The 20,246-nt window shown below is 37.4% G+C and overlaps 1 protein-coding gene across 6 annotated transcripts in view; it reads right to left on the bottom strand.

Moving 5' to 3' along the window:
* LOC129278888 (uncharacterized) overlaps positions 1 to 6,944 on the bottom strand; it is a 49,683-nt gene extending 42,739 nt beyond the window's left edge. For 4 of the 6 annotated variants that reach the window (XM_064111464.1, XM_064111465.1, XM_064111466.1 and 1 more), the window contains exons 1-2: positions 6,762 to 6,944; positions 385 to 2,046 (exon numbers count right to left, since the gene is read on the bottom strand). In XM_064111464.1, coding sequence (XP_063967534.1) covers positions 385 to 2,046; positions 6,762 to 6,848 — 1,749 coding nt within the window. In that variant the 5' untranslated portion in view covers positions 6,849 to 6,944. Of the gene's footprint in view, positions 1 to 384; positions 2,047 to 3,759; positions 4,160 to 6,761 lie in introns of those variants that run through there. The other 2 variants (XM_064111468.1, XM_064111469.1) reach the window with 1 other exon arrangement.
* Positions 6,945 to 20,246: the final 13,302 nt, after the last annotated feature.

Genomic DNA, 20,246 nt, shown 5'->3' with positions numbered 1-20,246 from the left:
TTTTCTGTATATTTTTCTTCTTTTCTTTATTTTCAAGAAATCATTTTCCTGTAGTATTCCTTTAAAAAAGATTATCTAGAAAAATATGTAAATGAGAAAATGGCTTTGCATGCATACATTGGCATACACTGGCTATTAAGGTACATGTAAATTGTTAAGAGTCAGAGCCGCATGTTTCGCACGGAAATCCCACAAGCGGCTTTTCATTACCAATTCCCACACCTCATAGTACACAAAACAATGAGCAATGCGAGAAAGCCGCGATGAAAAGACACAAAGTGCCTTTATAACGAGATTCCTGCTAAAAGGCGCAACACACACTTTTGACAAGGTACTTAAATTGTCTATTTGCACCAGCCCCTTTAGGCTAGTTAGTGGACTCACCTCTAGTAATGAATCTGCGCTTGACTTGGAATGCCTCTGATCCTTGCCCAGTCCACTATCAGTACTGCTACCTGGTGCGTTATGGTTCTGTTCTATCATAGGGTTAGAGTCCGGAAGAACTGGCTTCTTCCGTTGCCTCTCTAGCGGTCCATCGGATTCACTTCGTCGATAGATGTGACTCTGTCCGGACGGACTCTGGCTGTTCTCTTCGTAGCCCTCGGTAGACGCTTCAAGGCTGGGCCACGTCTTTCTCGAGCCGGAGTCGTGTCTAAGAGATGCTGATCTCTTGAATGGTCCAGATTCATTCTCAGAGTTTCCTAGATTTGGTCTCAAGAGTTGAATTTCTATTTTCCCAGCACTGCTTCTTTGTGGTGACCCCCTGGTCAGTTTGGGGTTACTAAAACGTGATTTGATCCGAGAGATTACTTCTCGGGGTGATACCGACTTGGATTCCTTGCTATTTTCAGATATTGTTCTTTGTTCAGGAGATGATTTCTTACTCGAAAAAACAGGAGTTACATTTTCATCAGATTGCTTCCTCCTTGGCGAATCATAACTAAACTTTTTTTGCTTGGCTTCTACAGGACTCCTACCTCTCCTCGAAGATATTGGACTGTACATATCATTTCCTGGAGAATGTTTTGTTTGTTGGACCTGTAAAGAGTTAGGGGATTGAGGTGAACTTGATACACTGTGCTTTGTATCACCATCAGCTAGGATCTCACTGTTGTTTTCAAGGAGAGAGAAACTATGGTTGGCACCTACACCTGGTGAGGATGGAGACGTGGACGATCCTGATTTGGATAGATCCATTAATTCCCGATTGAGCTGGTTCAGCTGAGCAATCAAATGAAAATCAAGATCCACATCCAACGGTCTCATGCATACTTCCTTCATTTCAAGTCGACCCTCGTTCATGGCAAGGGCCAGGCTCTTCTTGCGCTGCCTGTAGCCGTTAGTCTGCTGATCATCGTTCTCTCCGTTGGATGCCTGAGACTGAGACCGCTGCTTCCCGGAGACATTTAGCCTTGATGCATACTCTCTTGCCTGTGGGGAGAGCGATCTGCGATTATTGTTAGTAGTCCTCGCATGCTTCTCTGCCCTTTGATTGGCTCCGCTTACAGAGTCAACAGACACTTGCCTATTTCTTGAAGGTATGCTGGAGACACTACGCACAAATCTAGGAGGACTGTTACCAGATTGCTCTAAAGTCGCATCACCCTCTAGGTCTCTGGACACATCCTCTAAGGCATCCATGTTGGCAACAGATTCACTGATAGGGTCCTCCATAATACTTTCTTGAGGCATTTTACAATCTTTATCACCACAAGATACTTCCTGGCTATCGTCAAAGATATCCACAACAATCAGTTCTGGCTTCATCTGCTTCGGAACGCCATTCCTCCAGTCGTTCCCTCCACCCTCCTCCTGTTGCTGGAGGGATTCTAGTTTCTTCCTCAGCTGCTGTGGCTGAAGGACCCAAGGGTTGAAGTAAGAAGTAGGAGGTGAGACCCTGCCCTGGAATGGAGGTTTACTGCGACTGTTTCTCTTGACTAAGAACTCTCCGGTTAGGAGATGTGGATGCTTGGTGTCCAACGATCTTAGATGATCATCCTCATCAGGATCTAGCTGAGGCTCCTCACTACCGAGTCCACTTGTGGCCTGAAAGAACAAACATCAACAAGAAAATATTACGTAAGACAGGAATCAAAGCAGACGACTTAAACATATTATCTTACTTCTTAAATATCAAGGAGAGTTATCTCATCTCTTCTTCGCAGAGAAAGAAGTCATTCTTTGATCATGCTCACATCAAAATGACCACTTTGTTCTCATCCAGGGCCCTGTTACATAAAACCTACCATTCATCATAACAATGCAATCAATTATAACTTCCAGTGAAACCTTGCTCCTGATTGGCTGTCGAACAATGATTCCATGGTAATTACCACTGATAACAAACTTACCATCAATGCCAAGTCAAGGCAAAGGTAACAATGGCAATGCCTGCAATACTTCAGACAATGTAAACATTTCAAATAACTTTCAAGATATCTTGTAATTCACAGTTGAAGCAGCCTTAGAACTTGAAATTAAAAATGTTTACTTGCAACGCTCTGCACTAGGTACAGTTAGTCATTCATCTGACAAGGGCATGAACCAAGCAGCGATGAAGAACAACAATAAGCAACTCTAACAGAATGTTTTGAATGGACTCCCACAACAATGCGATTCCTTAGAAGTGACAAAAAATGACTTTTGCCTGTAAAACGGTTGAAAGAGGATCCGCAGTGAAGCGACGCAGTGTGACGATTTCAACAACATTATCTGGACTAAAATGCCACTTACTGCCGCACTCCTTTCAATGCAGACCCCTCAATCACATCTACATGTCAAGAATTATTCAAAAGAACGTGGATCGCTATGCCAACAGTGACGGAATCTACCCATTTTTCAGGGGGTGGCTGGCCTGAAACGATAGCTATTTTTTCCCCCAATGCTATCAAACTACAGATTAGATCAGAACGATCTGGGCCGCATATGGAAAACGTGTCAAGTTAATTAAGAGTAAAGTGAGAACATGGATGAACATCTGGGGATTGATAATGATAATATTATTGTTCAAGATGGAAAATGAAAGTAGTTAGATTTTTCTTGCTGTACAAATCCATATTAAGTGATACTTGACCCCTATCTGTACTATTTTAGAATTAGCAAATTATGCTACTTAACAATTTCTGAGAGTGAACTCTTTATGAAAGCTATCATTCAAATTTTTGAAAGAGTTAACCAAAACCAAAAGGACCTCAAATTTTTATTAATATGCCAAATATACATACTTGCATATTAAATAAGATGTTTTTAATGATAAATATCATTAAAATTATATCTAAAAAATATTGTATAATGCTGTATTTACTGCAAACACACCCCCAGATGTATCTTTTAAACAAATTATATATTTTTCACACTAGGCCTACCTTTTATCAATAATAGCATTAATGCTTTATAACAAGATGGAACACAAAAAAAGGAATACAAGATTCTCTAAAAACCACAAAATCTGGCCCCATTATTAGGCTATGTTAGCTTCAGGAATAAGACCAGTCATTAGTCAAGACGTAATGAATTCATGCGAGGACGGAGGTAATCAAAAATCAATAATTCAATCATTGCAATATCAACATGGAAAGATAAAATTAAAAAAACACACATTACATGATTTCGAATCTCTCTCTTGAAAGCACTATAGTGAGAAAAGTAAAACAAAACAGATATCTGAACCACAGAAATACATATATGTATTGAGCAACAGGTAACCTTTGATGTCATGCTATCTTGCAAGCATCAATACTGCCCAAAGACGAGACATACCTCATTAACTGATGAAAAGCACGATATACAGTATCAATTTAGGTACTTCTCCCTCCAGAAAGACAACACTGTAAATGATAATTCCACATTCCTGATAACCGTGATATACGGCAGTGATGAGACCCTGTGACTTCTGCACTACCGATAACACAAGTACAATACAGTCCAATCAAGAGGCTTTACAAACAGGACAATCTTGTTGTTATTGAACGGACAGATTTCCTAATCAAATTATCCCCGATGCCCCAATTCTCTTTGCCAATCCACCTAGTCAAAGGGTTTCCTTCCTCTACGCTTATGCAATACTGTGTCAGACGCGATAACGATTGGACACGCTCTCCGCAGAAGTGGAATCGTCTTGAAAACTGAGAAAACAATGTTTTGGTGATGTCAGCATATCAAGGGTTCGCCTGTATATAAAAGCTAAGGTGCGTTCAAGCCATTTTCTAAGCTGGTATCATGGAATGAATCATGAAAAAAATTGTTTGAATACAGCTTCGTTGTATGTGGTTATAAAGGAAGAGAATGTGGTTGCATTCAAGCTATTCTTTGAAACGCTGATAAATTCTTAAAGAGAAATGCCAGTAGTTGCAGTAAACACCGATTTCATGAGAAAGTCTGTAAAACCAGGCTTAATTGTCAGTATATCATCGAGGATCTAGATCTGGTACAGTTACATAAACTGAACTTTGTGAAATCTTGAAATCTACGCTGAAAAATGTTCACACTGAGGATCACCAACACAGATAGGCACACGTGGGACAGTGTATTATTATTACTGGAATAAAGACCCGACGGAAGTGACCGAATCCGCGCTTATTTTGCTTATTTCTCAGCAATTACACAATTTCTTCCAGAATCCTTTGGCACATATTTTTTATTCATACAAACAGACACTTGGGTGGTCATTATATTAGATTCTGTAAAAAGTCATTTTGAGATCGTTACCAAAACTGGAATTTATCTTTAAGGTCAAGACATGCCACTGCACACCAGACTTCACGGTTTGACCTAGGAAGTTCATGTCCATTTGGAATGTAAGCAATACAGGCCGATGTCCAAACCAGAATTATAATGTCATAGAATCATCAAGATCTCCATTGCATTCATTGATGAATAGTGTTCAATGTACATTGTCGTTCTCTGGAAGCGCATTAGAAAATGCACACTTTTCGGCACATAACAAGTTTGCATTTCGAAAAGAGGTATCAATTTTTGATCGATACAAAAAAAGTTAATTACATTGATACACAAACAGAGTGGCTTATTTTCATATCCATGAAAAAAAAATTGTTTGAATACAGCTTCATTGTTTTAAAACTTGACGTCTTTGCAAAGTGTGAAAACTAGGGTGAAAAATGGCTGTTTGAATGCAATCCCGAGACATACTGTGTAAGTGAAATGGCAAAAATGAATAATAGAGCATGGCTCACTGGGTGGGTTCATGGTAAAGCTCATATTTCAATAGTACAACATGACCTGAATAAACAGACGACATTCCAACCTGAACCTGAACAGCGAATGTCAACTCAAAAGTGGAAGTTTATCAACAAGATGTTGCCATAGCAACTGGGAATAGTTAACTTTTTTTAACACTAGAGAATAACAAGGTCCAACAGTGCAAACCATGCCGTCTAAAATTTACCAGATTCATCTCAAAACCTTTTGCCTTCAAAGCAGACAATTATTTTCTTGCAATAGAAGTATCACACATCAATTGCGATTAAAGCTCAAATTATTTTTCAAACCTGTGAAGTAAATATTGAGGGAATGCAACCACACAAAGACTAAACTGTAACTAACTCACAGAAAAAAAAAATTCGCTACAAACTCTTACCTATAGTATACCTTTCAGAATGCATGAAAATATATTTTCTCCTTGGAAAATACAAAGTTAGGAGAATGAATGGTATATCCAAAGCCAAAAGTTAACCAGATTGGGAAGATCGAGGCACCCTAGATGAAGCCCTACATCTTCTACACAGCAATGATATACTAATATGGCTGACCATTAAGATACAACAGAGAAACTTCCATCTCCACGGACGGACAACATTTCTCAGTCCAAGGTATAGGGCTTCCTGGGCCCACAGGACAGCGTTCTTCAAACAGTCTTTGACTCCCTGAAGGCACACGCCCTTCTCAAAGGGCTAACATTGGCTACGATGATAACCCTACAACACAAATAGTGTCCACCGACATGTCATGATATGTCAATACAGGGTGACTTTAAGCAATCACAAAGCGTTGTAATTACACCTATAATTGAGCAATCATCCTTTATTGTGTTGGCTCTCACACAGAAATGCAGTTTGCCAGAGATATGTTTGCACTTTAAAATGATGGGCATTGCTATAGAACAGTCTCAATGTTTACTTTAGGACCAAAGTCAGTGTGATAAAGCAGTTTGCATATTTTCGTAAAAACTAACATATTTTTGTAAAAACTCACAAATTAATAAGAGGAGCATAAGCAGCCTGAGCATAAGAATGAACCACAATAAATTTGACTGAAGACATCAACACCTCAAAAGAACTATTCTGGAAAAGAATCATCAGCAAAAAGTACAACATATAGGGCTATATTGAAGAAAATATTTGAAAATTACATTTATCTGGGGAAAAATTAATAAAGAAATAATTTGATTTCTAAAACAGCAGCAAATTGCAGAACATCCAAAAATATATTATAACTGGAAGAAAAAAAAGTACAAATTTTGGGGAAATAACTTTCACTCCCTAAATTTTATAACGGATTTTATCCAATATTCACTGACAAAATGAAATATGTATGGTGCAAATAAGGGAGAAAATTAAAATAATACTTTTACATCCTACATTTTTAAAACCAATATCATCAAATAATCGATTTTCATGATGATCTACCAATCTAAAGGATACAGATTAAACTAAAATAAATAGATAATGATCAAGAAGCTAGCTTTTCGTCAAAACGAATCCGCTTGAAAACCACTTCCAAAAAGAACCTGTTTGAAATCATACCTCTATGCTCTCCAATGTGTAACATCCACATAGCTTGAATCCACATGCCTTGAAAGTGTTATAATACATTGAGAATTGATCGCACATACAACGCACGACCACAAATCTTCCTGATTAAATCCAATTATAAAGTGTCCATCTGTGGATACGCATTAGACATGGCTGTCGTCACTTCGTTGGAGTGTGATAAACAAAAAAAAGGCTGGAATTGTACATTGGACTTGATTAAATTCAGCTCTATGCCTCTTTCACCCCCCTTGAAATTGAACTGATTGCAAGTTGAGAGGAGCTGAAGTGTATGTGGATATAATCGTAGTCTTGTTCCTCAACCAAATCAAAACCCCAGTTAAAGGGGTAGTGCAGGTCCTTATACAGGTCCCTCTGCGAGAGTATGCATACTCAGACTGAAAGTCAAACTTCCATTTTTAAGTCAAAGAATTGTCTAATCAAGTCAAAGCAAGTTTTTAAAACCAAAATATGCAAATAACATGAGTCAAATTTCGCTAAACTTATAGTCGAGTGTTTTATGAACATCTCTTCAGGGAATTAAAAAATACAACCAAAAAACAAATCAAACAATGAATCAATACATTGGATGGATGAATGAAAACCAAATGAATGAACAAATGAACGAATGAATGAACAAACAAATAACCTTACAAACGAATGTATGAACAAATGAAAGAACGAATGAATGGATGGATGGACGGATGGATGGATGAAAAATGGATGAAGAATGAACGAATGAATGAATGAATGAATGAACAAATGAATGAATGAACGAGCGAATGGGTGAACAAATAACCTTATACGAACGAATGTATGAATGAACAAACAAATGAACAAACAAATGAATGAATTAATTAATGATTGAATGAAAGAATGAATGGATGAGCGAATGAACGAACAATATACAAATTAATGAATATAGGAAAAAAACAAAGAAAGAATGAACAAAGATGTGTAACCAAAGAACAGTGTTTATGAGGTCTCTGTAATAAGACTAGCCATTATTTTGCCTGACTACCGTGTGCACACAGTAGCAAGTACACACCGTATCCCTGGATCCAAGAGGAAGATGATTCAACCTATCTTAATCAGGTGTAATTAACCCACTAACGATTCTCGTTGACCTGCCTACATGTCAGTAGGTAAAAATAAAGCAAAATATTCACTCAGAACTTAGAAGGGCCTTTGAATGAAGAGGGACAACCAAATAAATCTGAATTATGAGATCGAATCCACGTTGAGAGAAAAAGTTTTTGTACTGTTTGTATATATCATTAAAATCTTATGGATCAGTAGAATAGTAGCGATAACATTCACTAATTTCATATCGCATAGCACATAGCTAAGCATATCCCTATATGCCCTCATCCCTATAATATGCACATTTGAAACAATAAATCAAGAACTTAAAGGGGAATGAAACCTTTGGAAAAGGTAGGCTTGTGTCAAAACAGAAAAATCAAAGATTAAGAACAAAGAAAGTTTGAGAAAAATCGGACGAATAATGAGAAAGCTATGAGCATTTGAATATTGCAATCACTAATGCTATGGAGATCCTCTCATTGGCAATGCGACAAGGATGTGTGATGTCACATGTGAACAACTTTGCCTTTGATGGACTATAAAATACCCCCAAAATGTCTCTTTTTGCTTTTTCTTGTGATACAAACTCTTTATCCATGATGTATTCTTAAAAAATCTGTATTACATGCCCTCCCATAGAAAGAACACATGATCTACTGATAGATGTGATAAAAGTTGAGGCAGTTTATTAGTGATATAGAGTTGTTCACAAGTGACATCACACATCTTTGTCGCATTGCCAATATAAGGATCACCATAGCATTAGTGATTGCAATATTCAAATGCACATAACTTGCTCATTATTTGTCAGAATTTTCTCAAACTTTCGTTGATCTGTTTCTTTGATTTTTCTGATTTCACAAAAGCTATTTTGTTCCAAAGGTTTCATTCTCCTTTAAATTGGAAAGAAAATGAAAAGTGTTGGGCACTAAAGTTCATTACATTTTTCACCAATTGGATTAGTGTAGAAGCATACAGATTAAAGTTTTAAAATAATTTGGTATTAGACCTTATTTGTATGATTCATGCCAAAAGCAATAATCAATATATTGTATTGGTAATGTAATTGATGCAGAAACAAAACAATAAATAAAAATCAAAGCAAATCCAAATTATGACAATTGGGGTAACAAAACTGTGATTACAAACTTTCAAGTAGAAATTGTGATATTATGTCTTTGTTACAGGGCAAATTGGCCAGGATCTTGCGACATTGTGGTCCGTAGGTCGACATATACATGTATACATATCTAATCATCGAGCACCTAAACAGACGGAGCGTGCATTCCGACACGTTGTTTGATAGGAACAGATTGTGTTGAGGGGAAACCGACCTGACATGTGCCAATCTAATTCAACAGGAAGAGACTGCAGGATACAATTCATTACCAAACTATTTCGAAAATGGTACGGCTTTCCAAATCCAATCCTCGCCATCTATCGAACAGCTCCGGAGCCCTTTAAAATCTCCGGGAGCGGCGTGAAAACACAAATACGAGCTCGCAAGAGTTTCAGCCGTGCCAAGCTTTTCGCAAGAGCGACTGAGAGTTGCCCTCATAGGCCTCAAGAGTTGTCCAGACTTCCTTCTTACATGATTGTATGATACAGTATGTGTTTTGTAGAGAAATTCAAAACAAAGAAAACCATGGAACTTGGCCAAGTGGCACTTCACACCTGCGCAAGTAGGTTTTCCATCAACTAAGAAAAGCAAAATCTCTTGAATTTCAAGCAACATTGAAAATTTGTTTCTAATGACCCAATCTAGGCTTTCACTTTCGCCCTTTCTATGGTAAGGCCACTTATGGGCCTACAGCCTACAGAGGGCCCCATGAAGTTAGCAATCAATTTTAATTTGAAAGAACAATTCTGATTGGTTCCTAGCCAGTCTACTGAGCAGAACACACATGCAATGATGATCTTGATTGGCCATTTCATTTAGCAATTAATCGCTACACATTGTGTTACGGGCCCCAGGAAACAAAACAAATTCCACATCCAATGAGAGGAAAACTGAACCCAATCGAAAGGGTTTCAAAGGCCAAGGCCTTCTTGGCATTGGATTAATTTACAGTAAGTAAAATTGTCATCTCAAGTTTTACCTCATGGGTGTTTCATAAAGCTGTTCCTAAGTTGCAATCAATTCTCCGAACTTGTGATTCTTTCTGTTGGTAAATGAGACACTGAAAATTCTCACTGGTGCTGATTTTCAGCTTCTAAGGAGGGGTCACTGGTCGTTCGCAAAGTCACTTGTAACTTAATTATGAACAGCTTCATGCAACACCATTGAGACATGCAAGCACCAAGTATATACTGTTAGTTCTTTTGGTAATAATTTGTTCATCTTCTTTTCTTAGTTTCAAATTTAAAATCTAATATACATCAAAAGAAGAAGATAAGAACTGGTGAGTCATTTGAATAGGATATCCAAAAATCTGAACTGCTCAAAAAAGAGGCACACATGAAGTTCGTCAAATATGAATATACCATTGAGTATAGAGAGAGGGACTCACACACACAATATAATCCACATGGTCAGAATCACTTTAAACAACTTGTTTAAAAGTTTAAACAACTTTAAAAAGTTAAAAGAACTTGCTTAAAAGGTTAAACGACAGCTGGAACAGTAAAAAAAAATGCTGTTCGAAATTGAAAATTACAGTGGTTGTTTACACAGTTTAAACAAGTGTTTTAAACAATAAACCTTAATTTGTCATATTTAAAAAAATTAAGCTTAGTTGTTTAAAATGTTGAACAACTGTAAGATTCATATATTTAACACTAACAGCTTTGTATAAAATTTTAAACAACATTTTCACAGAGTCAAGTACAGACTATATGGAAGGTAAAACAAATCTTTGGCTTTTTAAGAAAAAAAATATATATTTCTATCATTACCAAATCATTACTCATATCAGATCTTCCGAAAGCTCACTTAGATTTTGTTAATTCATTTAAATCTTGGTAATTCTTGGGAAGTCCAAGTAGCAAGTCAATAAGAGGCTGTTCTCACTACGTTCCTAAAACTAGTTTACTGGAAACTAGTTTAGTGGAAACTAGTTTAACGCGTAGTGAGAACGGTCGAAGCGGTCTTGGAAGCGATCTTCCAAACCAGTTTGGAAAACCACCTCGCGATGTAGTTTTCATGATCGCTTTGCCTCGTTAAACTGGTTTTAGCGTAAGTGAAGACACAACCGTTCTTCGGGAAGCGATCTTCGCACATTTAGAGCACGCTACTCCACACGACAGGTGTAGAATGCCCATGCTGCGGTTTCGAATTTCGCGCGAAACGTGTCACCCCACTGAGAGCGTTTCCATAGCAACAAGAGCGCTTTACTTGAAGTGATTTTGAAAACCACTTTCGTGTGATCTAGTGGGAACGCTAGCAAAGCGATCTTCCAAAGTGGTTTCCTGAATCGGTTTCCAGTAAACTAGTTTTAGAAAGCGTAATGAGAACGGCCTCTAAGATGACTACATCCAACATGTGGCTTAGTCATGACCACAAAGAAATAAAATAGAAATAAAGCACATGGACAATAATTGCAATTCATGATCTTGATTGGAAATGAAGCAACTGTTCTGCATTTGATTTGGAGTAATCACGAAGACAAGTATTTCCTCATCTGGCAGGATTCATGAGATTATTTAAAGAAAACTTAAAATAGTGAGAACATTATTATTATTGAGGAACCATGTCTTCAAACATATTATTCCTTATAATGAGAGCCCTCCTTTTGCAAGTATTCAATGTTCCATGGATGAACCATGATTGACTAATATAGAGGCCAGTGGAAAACTTTACCTTGCCCCCCCCCCCCCTGGTTTCAACAGAACACGTTTGGAGAGAGGGCACTTTGAGAGAGGCCCATCCCTCTATGCACACATATCACACAAACAATATGTTTGATTTTCATGTTCTGGATCTGTTCCCCGTTCTAGCATGAAGAATGATCACTCTTTTATGATAATAATTTTTATTCAGTTTCTTACATTTTTATTTAAAAAATAATCCCTTTAATCATGAATAAGTAGAAGAAATTCCTTTTAAGGATGTCTCCCTTGTTGCAAAATAATACAGTGATGACCTAATTGTCGATCCAATTTCCAAGTTCTTAAAGAAAGAGTAAAGAGATGACATCATCAGCTTCCTCATTTTGTTTTTCTTCAAATTTTCTGTGTGTTTTTTATTTATTTTACATATCATTTTGTTTTAAACTTATAAACTGGAGTAATCTTTTAGAAGCACTGATAATCTTTGTCCCCACCCCTCCCCCCAAATAATTATATAGAACAGACTAGTCTGCTGTGCAAACCCTTTAATCAAATTAAGGGGTCTGAACGCACAGCCTATGTGTTAGTCTTGTGTGAAGACCCACTTGTTGGTCAAAGTTTTAATCAGGGTCTGTGTCTGCCGACTACTTGTTGACCCTCAAAAAAGTAAGCTCACTCCTTTATCATACTTAAAGATATATACTAGAGTGCTTTGATCTACTTACTTTTCATGATTAACCCTAATCGGCCTTTAATTTGACACCTCATTAATTACACATCATTGAAAACTGGTGTCATTCACTTTTGTTATGCCCTTTATTATTCTTATCAAGAGTACAAAAAATGAAAAGATTTTGCTCCCAAGAAAAATTTGGTTTCATAAGCCATTTTTTTCTTTTAAAGAACATGGATTGAATGAAAATTATTAATATGTTTCATGAGAATTGTAAGTATTACAGTGCATAACAGTTTTTGTATGAAGCAAAATTGCAATTATTATGTTTGAAATGACAATTCTCTCTTCAAGATCATAAAGTTAAATTAATTGCAGACAACAAATTATTTTTTATAAGAATATTTGCCTTAACAGTACAATACTGTATTGTGAAGAGTGCAGGTCTATATCATAATGCTTCAAATATCATTGGATCCCAGGGTCTGTGCATAAGACTATGACACAATCATGGAAAGACTGAAAATTTATCTCCAAAGCATTCTAGCCTTGTCCCGTGACTTTAGGCATGAATAAATAAAGAATTCAATTTCTTTTCATGAGGTAACAGTAGAAAAGATACGATTAGAAAGCTTATATAGACAGAAGGAGCAAATTACGGTTAGAACTGCTAGGAATGGTATCATTTGAGCATGTGCAGTATGCTGATACCTTTGTACTTTACCGCATTCGTCTATACACAGTAAAAACACTGTTAAGAACTTTATACAATGCTGTTTTCTATGGACCTTGCAGTAATTCTTAAGCAGTTTAAACAACCATACCGAATTTGTTGAGAATTAAACATTGAAAATGAAATTTTGTTGTTCAATATTTCAAACACGTGTTAAAACTGTTTAAACGACTACTGTAAGGCACATAGTGAATGGTCTTATATAAAAAAAAAATTAAACAGCATTTTGACTGCCTCGAGTCTAAAAAAATGAAAGTGTGGGAAATGCTGTCACCTTTTTAATAGCCTACAGGCCTGTTATACTTCCTGAATAACATGAAAATGTCTCAAATATTTCCCCAACATAGATGAGGTGTCTCTTTCATTCAATCTTCAATCAGACAATACAGGTACGCAAAGGATTTCATGCAATACCTCTGACGAACTACACCGGTAAACAAGTACCATTTTCCTTCCCTAACGTCCGTTTTCTTCATATTCAAGAGCGATCCTTGTAGGAAATTGCAAAATTCCTTCCCTAAGCCCAAAAGCAAAGTTATTACACATTTCGATATAAAATACAAAATTCCTTCCAGAAGCCCCCAAGCAAAGTTATTACACCTTTTGTTATGCTCACAAGATATTAATAATAAAACATAGTGATAACATTGCCAAGAAAAATAATGGCAATTTGCTGAATTCAATTTCAGCAAAATAAACTGGTTTTCCTACATGACCTGTCATGACGTATGTTTATTTAGTGGTCAGATTGATTACATTACTTAGGGTGCTTTTATTAGGAAAGGAGTAACTTTGTAAATCTTGTAGGGTCACGGCTAAATCTAAATTGAATTTTCAAGATTGCGTTTAAACACAAAAAAGATCAAGGAGGATTTCAGAAGAGAGGGAAAAATGAAACGGTTCTTGAAATTGTGGGGCAATAATTTTCCCATTGCAATGTAGTCACTGATGAATAAGTTTTGTGAAATAAGCCTTTAAACTACGAGGCCTGTATTTTGAATTTGCATATTAACGTGAAATATACTCTGAATATGCAACCCGATTATATATAGAGAGAGATAGAGAGAGCGAGAGAGAGAGAGGTCTATACTTCATTTTCTATTGACCACCACTGCAGCAAATCTAAATTAATTAGCCTACACATTCATGCAGTTGATTTTTCATGGGTATATTCTGTAATTAATATTAGCACAGAAATGCATATACATATAAATCAATGAATACTGTCAGTATATTTGATGTTCTAATGCAATAGCTCCTTTCGCATTCTTAGAACACACACCAGTAAAAGTTTGCTCACAGATCGATGTCAAATACAATACAATGTTCAAGATGGAGGCAACAAATACAAATTGTTGTGGTTATCAAGTTATCAACCCCCCTGGTGCAGTTCAATCTCCATCTGCCTTTGCTTGTGGGTATCCCATTAAAGGTTTTTTGTTGATAATCAATAATTACCCCCCTCTCAAACACCCTCCATTCTAAGAACCTTGAAATTCCAAGAGATCATCCTGAATACCACCAATGGCCAATAGGTGATTTCAAACCGCCTCGATCATAAGAATCTAAATAAGAATCCCCGTTAAATTACGAGAACTTTTTAGGCTAAAAATACCCATTAATTATTCCTGCATTCACACCGCCCCGAAACATACCCTTCGGAATAAATTCCTGAAGTTAGGAGCATGCGCAGTATGGTCTGATAAGCAGGCAAGGCGCGAGATTCAAAATCACTAGCTCAGCAGCCACCCACGGCGCCCGCGCCCAACTACACGCTGCGCTAAAAGTTCCCGTAAATTGCTTTCACATTGCCAAAATACCTGCGACCTTGGAAAAATCCCCACGAAAGTTCTCGTAATTTTGCCAAGTACCTACTATTTAGTGGGTATTTTCTTTCGGGGATATTACGTGTAATTTGCTTTCAAATTGCCAATATTACCTGGTATTTTCTGATCGGGTAAATTTCCCGATCAGAAAATACCTGGAACTGACGCACTTCTAGGCGGTCTGAAACCACCTAATGACTCTCTTTCTATTAACCTTCTCCATGACAAAAGACGTTACTCCAGAACAATAGGGGTTGTTTAACAGAGTCATTACACCGCCCTTAACAACTATTAATCCCCAAAAGATCCCCTACAATGGAAGGATGACCTCTAATAAGAACACCAGTGAAAATAAATCCATAATTGATTTCTATTTTGAATGGGTGTATATATACTCCTCAAGACTTGGGAGGGGGGCTTGGCTTCTATTGTTGTGGGGTAATAAAAGAAGTTGAAAGAAGTTGATGCAATGCCCTGGTGTGTTGGCAAACAGAACAGCAGGATGCTTTCTTAATTTCTATGGGTGTATTAACTCTACGTGTGTGATGACAAGGGCAGGCATGAACAACTGAAATTATCACAGATATTGAATTTTGAAGAAAACAAAAGGTTCACCATCTTAATTTCTATGGGTGTATTGACTCTACGTGTGTGATGACAAGGGCAGGCATGAACAACTGAAATTATCACAGATATTGAATTTTGAAGAAAAAAAAAGGTTCACCATCAGGGCTGTTAATCCAAAGGGTGCTGAAGCAAATGCAAGGTATCTATCTATATACTCCTGGGTAGAGAGTGTCAAATGCTGGTTAAGACTCTGCTTGAGTTCCAAACTGGGACTTAAATCCCAAATCCTTCAACTGAGTATTAAGAAAATATTCCTATTGACCAGGATTACCATAATCAATTTGTCGGCGGTCATCCGAACCATCCTATCACTATACGACGGTGCAAACCCATTTCAGAGAAAATCAACTTCAAAGTTTACTATAATTTTCACATGTACATGTAGTTCCCCAGCCTTACAACATATTCATTGCTAGAAAAATACATGGTTGGAAAGACCAAAACAATTGCTTGACATTAGTATCCTTATTTTAACACAAAACCATGGATCAGAGAAAATATCGCAAAAGAGCTCCATGCTTGTAATTTCGGTTTGAGCGGTTTAGATTTCCCCTGTACAAAATTGCCATAGGGGACACAACAACTCTGACCTTGATTTCAATGCACCCAGTCAGTCAAAACGTCGTATTGCTTTTCACGTGCAAAGTCAATGCAGTGTCGATGGCCGCGTATGACGGTTTGGCTGACCGTGCGTATTGAAATCAAAGTCTGTCAAAACGTTGTATCGCTCTGCTACAGTACACGTTTTCCAATGGGATTTGCGCATTTTATTTTAAAAAATTGTGTCATGAAAATCACCTCATATCTCAGAAACTAAAATTAATTGCTGCCTAGAAATTTAGTAATGAATAGAAAAGGACTTGTACTTTCATTTTCTGCAAAATTCTCAAAATCTATTTTTTGACCAAAATTGACTGATACGACGGTTCGGATGAACGCTGACGAATTATAGTGTAAAGAATGTGCTTTTCGAACTGTATTATGACTACAAATTTTTATCAAACTTAAAAGCAACTGATGGTGTGTGTTAGTCAAAATCATTAAGTTTAAAATTTGACTAACTGCACTATTACCTCGGTGTAATGACAACAACCTAAGAAGTATTCTCCTAGCCTAGACACTGTCGTAATGAGGGTTGTACATAGAGCAAATGCAATACCGATCCATTTGAATCCATGCTGTATATCAAATCTTACCTTTTTAAATACAATCCAACAGCTGTATTATACCTTATACCAGAATATCCATGACAGATAGGCCTACCCTCAAGAGAGTACTCCCTTCGCAGAAATGACAACCTATCTGAAGGAACACTGAACATATATGTGTCACAAAGAAATTGTTCAAATTTAATGTGCCTGTGAACAAACTGAATGTACCTATTCAGTCCGAGTTGTCCTACTTCACACAGGTGCCTGGTACTGTCAACATCAAATAAACCAAATCGGATTTCTCTCTCACATTAGGTGGTTTCAGACCGCCTCGAAGTTTGTCAGTTCCAGGTATTCTATGATCGGGAAATTTACCCCGATCAGAAAATACCAGGTATTTTGGTAATGTGAAAGCAAACTACGCGTAATTTCCCCGAAAGAAAATACCCGCTAAATAGTAGGTACTTGGCGAAATTACGAGAACTTTCGCGGGGATTTTTCCAAGGTCGCAGGTATTTTGGCAATGTGAAAGCAATTTACGGGAACTTTTAGCCCGGCATATCGTTGGGCGCGGGCGCCGTGGGTGGCTGCTGGGCTAGTGGTTTTGAATCTCGCGCCTTGCCTGCTTATTAGACCATACTGCGCATGCTCTTAACTTCACGAATTTATCCCGAAGGGTATGTTTCGGGGCGGTGTGAATGCAGGAATAATTAATGGGTATTTTTTAGCCTAGAAATGTTCTCGTAATTTAACGGGGATTCTTGTGATCGAGGCGGTTTGAAACCACCTATTATGTGATGCATCAGAAGTTGAGAACAGGATTGACTGATCAGGGCCTCCGTCTTACAAAGAGTTGCGATCGATCCGATCAACCAAAAGTATGGAAGGCCAGCAACGTCAACATCAACACTGCATTGTTTGTTCAAAATATTTTGCATTCATTGTTTTCTTGAAATTCAGTGTGCCTCTCCTTATTTACAAGGACATTGTGCAAATTTCCTGTTGTAGAAATTATGACATTGATGGATTTCCATACAGCTGAGGTTGATCCGATCGATCGTAATTCTTTGTGAGACGGGGGCCCAGGACCCCGTAACACAGAGCTTAACGATTGATCATGGGGTTGATTTCTGTGATTGATTGCATTGATTATTGTGTATGATCAATGATAAACATGAGCACTGAGATCAATTGCTAAGCTTTGTGATATGTATCCCTGGAGTCCATTCATCAATGCCTTGACTAAAAACCCCAGCATGGTCCACCACGAAGATACAAACAAAAACAGTTTTTCCTTGATGTTTTGATGATTTATGAAGGAATACCATGCTTTTGAACTTTCCACAAAGACATTATCAAGCCCTAAATGCAAACCTTCAGAATATTATCATCATAGTCTGGATTGAAACAAAACAAGGACGTAAACATCAGCTTTTCTCTGATGTTTTGATGATTTGAGAAAATCAATGCAGTTGCCTTTCAACTTTCAACACCTAAATGGAAATGGTGGTTATTTTTTACCTGATTGCTAAGAAAGCATGAATGCTTGTAAGCAAGCAACCAGAGGACTGACGGCTTAAGGTCCTCTCTGAGGGACCTGTAGAACCATCCAGAATACCATATTGTATACCAGGAGAGAAAAGTTTTGAAATACAAATCAGCTTTTCCCCAAATGATGAGAGAAAAGCATCTGTATATACATGTATGCTAGAATACATACCTTTCAACTTTCCACTCAATGCAGGCCTCATGGTCTTCAGACTCTCCTTGTTCTGCGTTTTGGCACAGAACTTTCGAAATGCTTGGAGAATCTGCAATTCCTAACAAGATTTGAGGGTGCAAGGAGACAAGTCCTGCCTCCGATCATGAAGTTATGAAATCATAGAAGAATCAAGTTCATAAAGTGGTATAAAGGTGCAATAATACAAGTTATATCCATGAAATCTCGAGATAGTAGGGTGAGTCCTCTTCACATCATGGTTCAAAGGTGCAATAATACAAGTTATATCCATGAAATCTCAAGATAATATGGAGACTCCCCCTCACATCATGTTTCAAAGGTGCAATGGTACAAGTTATTACCCAATTCATAAAAGTTTGAAATAGGATAATTCACTACATACCACGGACAGCAGAGGTGAGTGTACAAGTCCTTTCTCCAATGACAATTCCCTACTGCAATCATGGACGATCACCATAAATCAAATCCAATATTGAAAAGTTGACAAACACTCGAAAGAAGGAAGCAGACTGGAAGTCCACACTGATCAAATGTCTACCAATCAATTAGAAGGTTCTACCCCAATCCAGATGTCTCAGTACCCGATCCTTCTCGTCCCCCACGGAGGGCCATTCTTCGGAACCATTCAAGTCTGGAGTTCAGGTTGCAGATAGAGAAGGGAGTCTTTGATACTGGAAGATGAATAGTAGTCTATGCTTTCAAACACACCTGATCATCTGAAGATGATCAATGTTTGCGCTCACACAAGCCTGCACCAGATAAAGTTCTGATAGCTAGAAAGCCTGAAAGAAGACTCACAATCCTATAAGGAAATGATATATGCCTAAGCATCCTATTCTCCTTTATATTCAGCGAAATCCCAAAGACTTAACTCAAAAAGAAAGAATTTGCTGGTTATTTTCTTTAAGGGATATGAGTACCTTACTGCCTTCACACTGCACCCAAATCAGGCATTTAATGTTATTAGGTGAATGTGAGAACTTCTTATGATATTGGAAGATGAAAAGTAGTAGTCTAATTTCAAACAAAACCATTGGGTTGAAATTTACCATTTTGTCTGGCTCCTACAAGAAACTCTCTGAGGTCATGCAGACGAAATGTTGTAATGAAAAGGGGAGCAACCTCACTGGTAACTATGGTGTATCTTTATGTTAGGGATTTATAGATTAACAGTCAATTACTGGTATTCCATAAATTTCATAAGCACAGAACAATCATTCTAAATAAAAAGGCACCCAGTCCCTTGTTTATACATGTATAATGTAGTGTAAACATCCAGAATTTATTCCTTCGCGTGAAATAAAAATAGGATCTCTATTAAATACATTCCCTGTCCAAACATTGCTGAACACTTAAAGAAATAGAATGTTGCACAACCAACAATAGTTTGACTTTAAAAGGCACTCTCTTATCCAACAATGGTCATGTCTGATTAGGGTCTGATAATGCAGACTATACCCTAGCCTGGGATTGGGTCAAAGTTTGAATGGGTGAATACAAGCACAGGCCATTAGCAGGGGTTTATAATGTCATTCCAGACACATTTAGCTTTGTCCTAGCTGTACAGCCTGATTGAATACTTCAAGTGGGTAAATGAAAAGCCATTAAGGTGAGGTCTTTGAAAGGCAATTGCCCATGAAAACTTAGAAATTGAATCAAATAAGATGGGAAATAGCAAAAGACATAATGGTCCAGATCACTTACAAGCTTGCTAATGATAGCAAATGCAACGACAGCTATAGTACAAAAAGAGATCAATAATGAATACCGCCATTTTCAGCCTAGCTTTATCCACGTTTTATAGGAAATCTATTGCAATTGCCCATGAAAACTAAGAAAATCAAAGAAAAGGGAAAATAGCGATACACACAATG

This window comes from Lytechinus pictus, chromosome 16 (genome assembly GCF_037042905.1).
Source record: "Lytechinus pictus isolate F3 Inbred chromosome 16, Lp3.0, whole genome shotgun sequence".
NCBI lineage: Eukaryota > Metazoa > Echinodermata > Echinoidea > Temnopleuroida > Toxopneustidae > Lytechinus > Lytechinus pictus.
The sequence above is the reverse complement of the archived record's forward strand: the minus strand, read 5'-3'. Positions and strand labels throughout refer to the sequence as shown.